At 48.8% G+C, this 12,250-nt stretch overlaps 1 protein-coding gene across 1 annotated transcript in view; it reads right to left on the minus strand.

Moving 5' to 3' along the window:
* Positions 1-664: 664 nt before the first annotated feature.
* ints12 (integrator complex subunit 12) overlaps positions 665-12,250 on the minus strand; it is a 30,700-nt gene continuing 19,114 nt past the window's right edge. The window contains exons 5-6 of the mRNA XM_072495369.1: positions 12,047-12,196; positions 665-2,109 (exon numbers count right to left, since the gene is read on the minus strand). Coding sequence (XP_072351470.1) covers positions 1,549-2,109; positions 12,047-12,196 — 711 coding nt within the window. The 3' untranslated portion in view covers positions 665-1,548. The remainder of the gene's footprint in view (positions 2,110-12,046; positions 12,197-12,250) is intronic.

Here is a 12,250-nt window from a genome sequence, read left to right on the forward strand (position 1 = left end):
ACCGCCTGTTCGGGGAGGCTGTTACGGGAATTGAACCGTGCTGCTGGCCTGCCTGCCTTGGTCTGCTTTCAAAGCCAGCGATTTAGCCCTGTGCTAAACAGCCCCTGGGGAAGGCAGGAGGGGAATGGCAGGGGGTTTGGTTAGCTAGTTACTTATTATGATGTTCCGGTTTGTTCTTGCTCTAGTTTTTGTTTGCACTTACTGTTTATACAAATGCCTTAATAAAAAATTTTTTTTTTTTTTTAAATGGATGGTTTCACTGAGAAATGTCACTGGTTTCGATGCTCCGAGATTAAATGAGTTTGGAAAAGTCCATGACATATGTTACAGGGATTGCTGCAGTGTCGGACGTGCCGTCTTTCAAATGAAACTTAAACTGAGGCACTGTCTGCCTGCCCGGGTGAACGTAGAAGATACCTGGTGACTCTCTGAAGAGGGGCAGGGCCGGTTCTGCTGGTGTCCTGGCCAATATTCTCCCCACAGCAAAAAACACAATTAAAACTCAGTGCCATTGCGTGTGCAAACTGGCTGCTTCCCGGGCAACCCCCACTCTGCACCTTCATTGGTTGGTCTTGAAACTCAAGAGGATAGGAGTTACTACGTAAATGCAAGTTCTTCTAGCTCAACGCTCCATTGCACAGCGCAGAAAAAAATCATTACAGGATTTAACTTTTAATTTGGTTTTTTTTTTAATAGTACCAGTGCAGTTCACCAAACGGAGTCACCGTCTCCGTTCACAGTAATATACACAAGACAAAATACGTTAAAAAAAATAAAATAAGGTCCTTTCGACACAGAATTCAAACCTCCCTTGCTTTTTAACATCACAGTAAACTGATCTCTCATACAACTTTCAAGATTCATTTTGAGAAGTGCGAAACCTTTCTGGTCTCGGTGATAACTCCGTTGCTGAACGTTTCAGAGGAAGGTTTACTTTCCTCCATCTGCCAAACTGGGGAATGAGTTTAGAAAGAAGGCCTCTGCCGTTTTGCAATGAGCAGCACACAGGAGCACACGGTCTCCCATAGGTAGACACAGGGCTGCTCTCAAACCAGGATCGCAGTCTGCTGGCCCTCAAATCATCCAGGCCTGCCTCCGAACATATTGGAGAACGACACGGAGCGCGATTCGTCAGCCACATTTATAACATATTTAAAAAGGCTGGCAGAAAATTAATTGTTCAAAATGTCAGTTCATCAAATTACTTTAATGAGCTCTCTGCCACATATCAGGGTGATCTCTTAATTCCCCGTGTGTCAGAGTCTCTGTGCTCAATGCCTTAATTCTGCAGCTTGCACTCAGAACAATAAAGGTCCTCTCTCAACCATAAATGCTAGGTACATTTCAGGAAGTCCTCAGCAGCAGCAGAAGATTGTCCTCTTGTGATCACTGCTCACAAAAAGATTTTAGCAATAAAACCTGGAAGAGACATCTCTGTGTACAAGGGCAAATCCAAGTGGGCAAAGGTTTGCTGGTCTCCTTGGCAACGATGAGGCGCCTGCTTTTCTGTGCAGAAATGCAGGGACAACCGGTTAGATATATTAACATTCATTTTTTAAGTTTCTTCTGCGCTGCTTTCTTCTTCACCATTTGGAGCCGTTTCATAGCATTAAGCTGGGACTCCTGAGATGTTGGCAACTTGACAGAAGGGTTGACTGTTTCGGTGGTCGTCTTGGCACCATTGTTGCCACCAGTACCAGTTAAGGTGCCCCCTCCATTCCCACTGCTGGACTGGCTGCCGCTGCTCCCTGGCCCAGTTAGCCCTACTTTGCTCACATTGTCGTTGCTGGATGATCGGTTGAGGCCTGGTTTCCCCAGAGTAAGGGGAGGGGGTGGCTTGATCGGCGCACTGCTGGAGTTAACGCCTGTGGTCATTTTGGACCCCAGGCCTGCTTTAGAAGTTGCCAGTCCAGACAGGCCCACTGCTTTTTGACTCGTGGAAGATGCAGTGGACTTCCCACTGGGGTTTTGCACAGATAATCCCAGTTTAGCTGTGGATGGTGCTGCAGCAGATGTTTTAGCTCCAAACGCAGCCCAACCGGTAAGACCACTAACAGAAGAGGAGGCAGTATTAGAATTGGAGGAATTCCCAGAAGCAGATGAGGATGTCTGCAAAACAAACAGAAAAACATTGTCTTAACTTAGAAAAGTACAGTTTTGAGCAGGATGAAAATACAGACCATAGGCAGACACATTTAAAATGGGAAATCTTACAGTTCACTCAATACTTATGGCAGCTTTTACATCAGAGTTGGGTATAACAACAACTAACACCTATAACATTGTATCTGAAACCAAAGAGAAAATACTGGAAAATCTCAGCAGGTCTGGCAGCATCTGTAGGAAGAGAAAAGAGCTAACATTTCGAGTCCGATGACTTTGTCAAAGCTAACAGACAGAGAAAGTGCAAATGGCTTGTTAGCACCAGGTTTCCCTGGGTTTCTGTGGCTATGACTCACCTTTCATTCTCACTCCACAGTATAAATATTCCCCACATTCTCTGTCTGTTAGCTTTGACAAAGAGTCATCGGACTCGAAACGTTCGCTCTTTTCTCTCCCTACAGATGCTGCCGGACCTGCTGAGATTTTCCAGCATTTTCTCTTTGGTTTCAGATTCCAGCATCCGCAGTAATTTGCTTTTATAACTTTGTAAAGTCAGCATAACGTGCTGCGGAGGAGTTTAATAAGACAACAAAATTGACACACAAGTCTGAACAGGTGAACAAAAGCTTGGTCAGAGGTGGGGTTTTAAAGGAGATGTAGGAGAGAGGTGGGGGAGAGAGAGAGAGAGAGGCGGGGGGAGAGAGAGAGAGGCGGGGGGAGAGAGAGAGAGGCGGGGGGAGAGAGAGAGAGGCGGGGGGAGAGAGAGAGAGGCGGGGGGAGAGAGAGAGAGGCGGGGGAGAGAGAGAGAGGCGGGGGAGAGAGAGAGAGGCGGGGGAGGGAGAGAGAGGTGGGGGAGGGAGAGAGAGAGAGGCGGGGGGAGAGAGAGAGAGGCGGGGGGAGAGAAAGAGAGGCGGGGGAGAGAGAGAGAGGCGGGGGGAGAGAGAGAGAGGCGGGGGGAGAGAGAGAGAGAGGCGGGGGGAGAGAGAGAGAGGCGGGGGGAGAGAGAGAGAGGCGGGGGGAGAGAGAGAGAGGCGGGGGAGAGAGAGAGAGGCGGGGGGAGAGAGAGAGAGGCGGGGGGAGAGAGAGAGAGAGGCGGGGGGAGAGAGAGAGAGGCGGGGGGAGAGAGAGAGAGGCGGGGGGAGAGAGAGAGAGGCGGGGGAGAGAGAGAGAGGCGGGGGAGAGAGAGAGAGGCGGGGGGAGAGAGAGAGAGAGGCGGGGGGAGAGAGAGAGAGGCGGGGGGAGAGAGAGAGAGTCGGGGGGAGAGAGAGAGAGGCGGGGGGAGAGAGAGAGAGGCGGGGGGAGAGAGAGAGAGGCGGGGGGAGAGAGAGAGAGGCGGGGGGAGAGAGAGAGAGGCGGGGGGAGAGAGAGAGAGGCGGGGGGAGAGAGAGAGAGGCGGGGGGAGAGAGAGAGAGGCGGGGGGAGAGAGAGAGAGGCGGGGGGAGAGAGAGAGAGGCGGGGGGAGAGAGAGAGAGGCGGGGGGAGAGAGAGAGAGGCGGGGGGAGAGAGAGAGAGGCGGGGGGAGAGAGAGAGAGGCGGGGAGAGAGAGAGAGGCGGGGAGAGAGAGAGAGGCGGGGGAGAGAGAGAGAGGCGGGGGAGAGAGAGAGAGGCGGGGGAGAGAGAGAGAGAGGCGGGGGGGAGAGAGAGAGAGAGAGAGGCGGGGGGAGAGAGAGAGAGGCGGGGGGAGAGAGAGAGAGGCGGGGGGAGAGAGAGAGAGGCGGGGGGAGAGAGAGAGAGGCGGGGGGAGAGAGAGAGAGGCGGGGGGAGAGAGAGAGAGGCGGGGGGAGAGAGAGAGAGAGGCGGGGGGAGAGAGAGAGAGAGGCGGGGGGAGAGAGAGAGAGACGGGGGGAGAGAGAGAGAGGCGGGGGGAGAGAGAGAGGCGGGGGGAGAGAGAGAGGCGGGGGGAGAGAGAGAGGCGGGGGGAGAGAGAGAGGCGGGGGGAGAGAGAGAGGCGGGGGGGAGAGAGAGGCGGGGGGGAGAGAGAGGCGGGGGGGAGAGAGAGGCGGGGGGGAGAGAGAGGCGGGGGGGAGAGAGAGGCGGGGGGGAGAGAGAGGCGGGGGGGAGAGAGAGGCGGGGGGAGAGAGAGAGGCGGGGGGGAGAGAGAGAGGCGGGGGGGAGAGAGAGAGGCGGGGGGGAGAGAGAGAGGCGGGGGGAGAGAGAGAGGCGGGGGGAGAGAGAGAGGCGGGGGGAGAGAGAGAGGCGGGGGGAGAGAGAGAGGCGGGGGGAGAGAGAGAGGCGGGGGGAGAGAGAGAGGCGGGGGGAGAGAGAGAGGCGGGGGGAGAGAGAGAGGCGGGGGGAGAGAGAGGCGGGGGAGAGAGAGAGGCGGGGGAGAGAGCGAGGCGGGGGGAGAGAGAGAGGCGGGGGGGAGAGAGAGAGATGGGGGGGAGAGAGAGAGGCGGGGGGGGGGGGGAAAGAGAGAGAGGCGGGGGGTGGAAGAGAGAGAGAGGCGGGGGGAGAGAGAGAGGCAGATAACCAAGCAAAGGGGTGACAGGTGAATGGGACTGTGTCCTTGATTACCTCCCGTTGAGCCAGTATTTTATTCCTCATGCACAGAATTTAAATTCAGTCTAAAACATGATGTGATGCAACTTGATGTTTACAGCGCAATCATGCCACTATTGTAGTGTGGGGAAAACATTTTAAGCTGCCTAGGCCTGTTAGTGGGAAGGAACCCTATCAGGATACATGGAAAATAGTTAAATAAATAGAACATCAAAATCCTAAAACTAAGACAAGTCCCACAAACGTCCCTGCCTTAAAAGTATTAACTTCATTTACGTTTTTGACTTTCTTGGATACATAGCATTGAGTTTCAGGGTTCAATAAAATGTCTACTCCTCCATCAGACCCACACACCGTCCCTTCCTTAGGCACCTTTCCATGTAAGCACAGACTTAACACCAGTCCTTTTATCTTCTCCCTCCTGGCCATCCAAATCCCCAAGCACTCCTTCCAGGTGAAGCAGCGATTTGCGTGTACTTCTTTCAACGTAGTATATTGCTTTGTCTTCTCATATTGTGATCCCCTCTAACATCAGGGAAACCGAATGCAGGTTGGGTGACCACTTTGCGGAACAGTCCACAGGCATGTCCCTGAGCTTCCTGTGGCCTGGCATTTTAATTGTCCACCATAAACGCTCTCATACCCGGCCTGCTGCGCTTTACAGCCTTCTGAATTCAAAATAGAGTTTTGACAATTTTACACCGTAATCTCTGCTGTTTTCCTGTTCATTTCCCTTTTTAATTTTTTATTTAGCATTATTGTTTTTCCTCTTATTTTTGCTCCCAGCCAGCAGCACACCTGGTTTATTTTGTTTTTTCCCTGTCCTGTCATCATTCCTTTGGTCTTTGCTCTTGTCAGTCAATCTCTCCTCCCTTGCACCCAATCGCCAACCCTCCTTGTCTCACGCAACCCCTGCTCAAAACCTATTCCATTTCTCGCTTTCTCCAATTCTAATGAAAGATCATTGACCTGAAACATTAACTCTGTTTCTTTCTTCACAGATATTGACACACCCGCTGAGGTATTTCCAACACTTTCCATTTTTATTTTAGATTTCCAGCATCTGCGGTTTTCTGCTTTGCTAGAGATAAAGATTAAATCCATGTTTATATCCAACTTTATCTACTAATCATGCAGCTGCATTTGAAACAGATCTCTAGGTTCCCAAATTTCTCATGGGAAAGAAGCAATTAAGAAATAAACACAATACTTCGCCAGTCTGGAGGAGCTAAGGGAGAGGGGAGAGCTGCCGAGGGGGGAGTGAGTTCAGGTATCTACAGGTTAGGGACTTTGCACGAAAGGTCCATAGGGGGTTCCGTAGGTTGCCGTTTTGGATGTGGAAGGGGACGGAAGAAATAGGAATATATAAAAGTGGCTGGAGAAGCAGGGAGGCGAGCGGTTGGTGAAGATCAAGGAGAAATAGGAAGCGGAGTTGGGAGGGGAGATCAATTGGGGAGTATGGAGTGAGGCACTGCGAAGGGTAAACGGGACCTCCTCTTATGCAAGGATGATCCTGATACAGTTTAAGGTGGTAGGTGCATATAACTCGGGCGAGAATGAGTGGGTTCTTTCAGGGGGTAGCGGATGAGTGGGAGAGGTGTGGGCGGGGGCCAGCGAATCACATGCACATGTTATTTGGGGTTTCAGAGAAGGTGGAGCTCATGGAAAGGAGGACGGCCGATGTTGTGGCCTTCACCTTTCTGACTGCACGGCGGCGAATTTTGCTGAAGTGGCGGTCGGCATCGCCACCGGGGGTAGCAGCATGGTTGGGTGACCTGTACGACTTCCTGCGGTTAGAGAAGATAAAGTATGAGTTAAGGGGCTCAGCAGGGGGGGGGTTTAAGAAAAGGTGGGGGATGTTTGTGACCGTGTTTGAGGAGCTGTTCATCGCAGGGGTGTGTGGGGTGAGTGGGGAGGGTGAGTGGGGATGAAAAATCTGTACAGACTGTATAGTTGATTGTTGGGAAGTATGTTTCCCAGGATGTTCATTTGCTGTAATCTGTTTTGATACATGTTTGTAATAAAATACATTAAAAAAAAAAAAACACAATTCAGTCTTAGCTTTAAAGGTGCAGTGGGTCCGAGGAGCCACAAAGTTCTAGGTTTAACTTCCACCCCAGAGTTCAAGTACAAAAGTCAAAACTGACATTCCAGTGCAACACTGGACTGCGGTGCTGTTGAAGATGTCGTCTTTTGGATGCGATGATCAATCGAGGACCTATCTGCCTGCCCGGGCCGGTTTAAAAGATTCCAGTATTTTGAATAAGAGGAGAGTTATCCCCGGTATCCTGGCCAATATTTATCCCTCGATCAACGTCACAAAAAAGCCCCGTTTATCTAGTTATTAGCACAGTGCAACCAACCGCAATCTATGCCAGCAAGACAGAAGAAAATGCGTGTCATGCAAGTCTGACATCTTTCACCAGCATTGCCTACACGAGATCACGTGGAGAGACAGCATCACCAGTGAAGTACTGCAGGAGGATAGTCTGAGATGCCTGTGGGATATTGTGACAGAGAGGCAACTGAGGCTGGAAGGACATGTATTACGCCTGCTGGACATGCGCCCTGCCAGAATGACAGTAGGCAGAAGACGAGGCTAGCCAGAGAAGACCTGGTGAAGTACATTTAAGGTGGACGTTCAAGAACAGGACACCACGTGGGCTGGAACAAAAGAGATTGTGTTCGAATCTTGCTGCCCATAGTTCCCCTGCTCCCATGTGGGACAAAGTCCAAGTAAGAAAAATAAGTATGACAGTTTTGTTTGATGTACATATCTTGGCTGCCATGTGTCCTACACTGCAACAAATAGTACACCATTGGCTGTAAAGTGCTTCGACAGGTCTGATGGTTGTGAAAAACACGAAATAAATGCATGTCTTTTTTATGGCTCGAATGACAGAGCTCACTGCCACAAGTGATCGTAAAATTGTTAATTTTATACAAGACCATAAGACATGGGAGCAGAATTAGGCCATTCGGTCCATCGAGTCTGCTCCGCCATTTAATCATGTCTGATTTGTTTCTCATCCCCATTCTCCTGCCTTCCCCCCCATAACCCCTGATCCCCTTATTAATTAACAACCTATCTATCTCTGTCTTAAAAAGACACTCAGTGATTTGGCCTCCTCAGCCTTCCGTGACAAAGAGTTCCACAGATTCACTACACTCTGGCTGAAGAAATTCCTCCTCATGTCTGTGTTAAAGGATCGTCCCTTCGGTCTGGGGCAGTGCCTTTGGGTTCTAGCTTTTCCCGCTGATGGAAACATCCTCTCCACGTCCACTCTATCCAGGCTTCTCAATATCCTGGAAGTTTCAAGAAGATCCCCCTTGATAAAAAGATGTGAAACATTTCCTATTGGCACATATTTCCATAAGGGTGGCTTTCTTTCAGTGGCTCTTTAATTGACTTTTCTTGAGCTTAAGGGTCCTTCCTGTCTATTTCCTTAATCCCCTTTTGTTTTAATTTTGCCGTTACATTTTTGATTCGTGGATGATTAATGGTCTTTGAGGCAAGTAGCCTGTATCTTTAATTCAAACAGAAGAATCCAGAAGACTGCTAGTTTAAACAGAAGCTGCAGACTTGCTGGCACCAAGAAGAGAGATGGGTTCAGTCTTGGTTTGATTGATGGGCTGGTGGCCAATGAATTGGCCCAAAAGGTTGTGTTCTGCCCGGTAACAGGTGGTGATTGGGTCTTATCCCATGGCTATGCTTTTCAAGGTCTCAAGGTTTCAGTTTGATCCTCTGTTTTTCTCCAGAATGCTGTGTTTCTGAACTGGCAGAGAGCCTGGGTGAATGTATTTACAGGAGAACCATTACAGGTTCATAGAATTTACAGTGCAGAAGGAGGCCATTCAGCCCATCGAGTCTGCACCGGCTCTTTGAAAGAGCACCCTACCCAAGCACACCTCCACCCTATCCCCATAACCTAGTAACCCCACCCAACACTAAGGGCAATTTTGGACACTAAGGGCAATTTAGCATGGCCAATCCACCTAACCTGCACATCTTTGGACTGTGGGAGGAAACCGGAGCATCCGGAGGAAACCCACGCACACACGGGGAGAACGTGCAGACTCCGCACAGACAGTGACCGAACCGGAGACCCTGGAGCTGTGAAGCAATTGTACTAACCACCATGCTTCCTTGCTGCCCCTTGGTTGTGCAAGCAAAGTCCAGACTCTGCTAACTCCAGAAAAGCTGATGAGAACCGACTATCTCTCTCTCTCACCAGAAAGCCTGCTGCCTATGAGCAGCGCATTTCTAAACTACAGCGATCCTGACTGAATGAATGAATCTACAGAGCAGACCATTACAGGCAGCAACAAAGGCTGTAATCTGCATGTTTGCATTGAAGAAATGTGTGCGAAAAACCATCATCTGAAACAAAGACTTTTCTTCCTATCACTTATGATTTTTACCCCTTTCCACCCCTCTGTGTTTGTCTGTCATGTGTGTGTGTAGAGGGTGGGGGCAAGTTACAGTGGGAATTAGATATTAACCAGTTGTATTTGCTGCATATTATATTCTAGCTCAGGCTATAAATAAACAGTAATTGTGTTTACATTTACAAACCTGGTGACTGTAATTATTGGGCAGCCAAGGGCCCAAAACCTTGGGTATTTTTAGAAGAATTAGTGGTTAATTCACTTGTTTGGGACTCGGGGTCATGTGGGGCTGGAATTGACTGCACACTAGCCCATGGTGTCGTAACAAACTTCAAATGAACCATACTGTGCAACAAGAAACTTTCAACTGACGTTTCAAAGAAAACTGGATAAATACTAGAGTCATTATTCTATGATTCAATTAAATACTTGAGCCGCCAGAAAATACAAGGCTAGGGAGAGAGAGCAGGTGGGTTTTGGATTGCTCTGCCAAAGAGCTTGTGCAGACACAATGGACTAAATGACCCTCTCCTTTGCTGCCACCTTTATGGTTCCAGAAACATCAGCTGGATCCAGAACAAAGTGCAAAATATCGTATCAGTGAGTATAAGTAGTTCAACAAATCCCAATTAAACACCTGCCTGCCCTTTCTAACTAACCCACTCGTGAGAAACAATGAAAAGAAATAAAAGAAAAGACTGGTGGCTCGGTTCTATTCCTGGAACTCAAAAGACTCCCCACCACATCCAAATTCTGCTCCTTTAAGGTCCCTGATCATAGGACAGAAGCTGGATCCGACATATTTCTATGGAAGGAAGTCTTACCTTGCAACATCACTCCACCTTAACCCAGTCTCCAACCCTCCCCGTCTCTTCCCAGATCTGATGGTACAGCTCTAGCTATCCCACATTCTAAAATATCAGCCGATCCAGATTCACATTTGTGTACGGCCCCAGTTGAATCATGCAGATGACTTGATTGACTTCCATGCCAAAATTAACAAGTGTCGTTATCACCAGAAATGCTGACAGAATCACACAGGTACACTGTGGAGTTTCACATTCAGCTAACAGATTTTAGGAGCAGCTGCACTGAACACCGTGATACAGCAATAACAACAACAGATTTGATGTACAAACATTTAGGACAGTCTTACAACATATGAAGAGCAGTTCTCCCCGAGTCACAATACCATTACATCGTTGTTTTATATGGAGGTAAGGTATAATGGATTCATCCAAAGATGTTTCTCAGATCATTTGCACCAAATAACAAATCAGCTTTAGATCAGTGGAATGTGTGAATTAAATCTAAGAGTTAGAGCTTCTGCTCTAGAGCGCGGAGAGAGAGAGAGGCGGGACTTCAGTAAAGAGCGCGGAGACAGAGAGGAGGGACTTTAGTAAAGAGCGCAGAGACAGAGAGGAGGGACTTTAGTAAAGAGCGCAGAGACAGAGAGAATGACGGGACTTCAGTAAAGAACGCGGAGACAGAGAGGTGAGACTTCAATAAAGAGCGCGGAGACAGGGAGGCGGGACTTCAGTAAAGAGCGTGGAGACAGAGGGATGCAAGATGTGAGTAAATAGTGTGGATACAGAGAGAGGCGTGAGATTTCAGTAAATAGCGTGGATACAGAGTGAAGAGAGACTTCAGTAAAGAGCACAGAGAGAGAGGGGGCGAGACTTCAGTAAAGTGCGTGGTTACAGAGAGGAGGTATGAGATTTTAGTAAAGTGAGCGGAGAGAGAGGGAGGTGAAAGGCGTCAGTAAAGAGCACGGAGAGAGAGAGAGAGAGAGAGAGAGAGAGATGCGAGACTTCAGTCAAGTGTGTGGTTACAGAGAGAGCTTTGAGACTTTAGTAAAGAGAGCGGAGAGAGAGGGAGGTGCGAGGCTTCAGCAAAGAGTATGGAGAGAGAGAGAGAGAGATGCGAGGCTTCAGTAAAGAGCGCAGAGAGAGAGAGAGAGAGAGAGAGAGATGCGAGGCTTCAGTAAAGAGCGCAGAGAGAGAGCCAGAGGGTGGTTAATCTGTGGAACGTATTGGTTCAGAAGGTTGTGGAGGCCAAGTCACTGAGTGTCTTTAAGACAGAGATAGATAGGTTCTTGATTAATAAGGGGATCAGGGGTTATGGGGAGAAGGCAGGAGAACGGGGATGAGAAAATATCAGCCATGACTGAATGGTGGAGCGAACTCCATGGGCCGAATACTGCTCCCATATCTTATATAATTGTAAACGCTGCTAAGTTCCAGAGGACCACTGGCTGCTCTCCCCTTTGAGAGAGAACTGACTGGTGGTGATTTAACCCGAGGATCACCACACATCAGGCGAGGGGTAAGGTTGAGGAGCTGGAGCCTTCATGAATAACCTGAGCTGGTACAGGAATTGAACCCCCACTATGAAATGAAAATGAAATGAAAATCGCTTATTGTCACAAGTAGGCTTCAAATGAAGTTACTGTGAAAAGCCCCTAGTCGCCACATTCCGGCGCCTGTTCGGGGAGGCTGGTACGGGCTGTTACGGGACTATTGGACCAGCCATCCAGCCAACTGAGCTAACCGACTCAAGTGAATACCTTTTAGACTTTGGCCACAAAGGAATGGTTCCCCAACATCCCATCCCCAAAGTGTTTTTTAAAATTTCCCTTTTGAACTGCAAGAACTTATAGAATTGCAAACAAGGCTGTGGGAATAACTTCATACACATTCCTTAAGACAGCTGGTTCCCTTCACCCCACTTCAACTCAAGACTGTTCTTGGCTGTGACGCAGTGCAAGATTAACTGTTCTATATTTCTTGAACCTTACTTCCGACTCCTGATAATTCAAAGTAAGTTTCTTGGTTAGCAAGGAAAAAAAGAAATGCAATTATCTGGTGATTCAAATTATCCGATAATTCAGAGTAGGCCGAATTGGGGGTAGGCTCCCCTTATTTACCTCCTTCTGCACCACATCTCCTTCCAAAAGGGACAGCAAGCAAGTTTTAAGCTTAGGAAGTAATACACTGGGCAATAGCTGCCCATGATCATCAGCAAAAATAAATTGTACAGAAGGCAGTTACTGCACCTTTACTTCAGTTCTCTTGAATGCCTGGAACGTGGTCACTTCTTGTTTAAGTTTCATCTCAGGTTTCTTCACCAAGGGATCCTTCACTGAGGGAGCAGTGCTTGCAACGGAGCTGGAGGCTTTGGGCGCAGCCTTTTGTGTCTTCTGTGCCTAAGTATAATTAGAAAATATTCGGTGGTGAACACACTTTTCAGAATTTGTTAA

The sequence above is a fragment of the Scyliorhinus torazame genome, chromosome 3, assembly GCF_047496885.1.
Source record: "Scyliorhinus torazame isolate Kashiwa2021f chromosome 3, sScyTor2.1, whole genome shotgun sequence".
Lineage (NCBI taxonomy): Eukaryota > Metazoa > Chordata > Chondrichthyes > Carcharhiniformes > Scyliorhinidae > Scyliorhinus > Scyliorhinus torazame.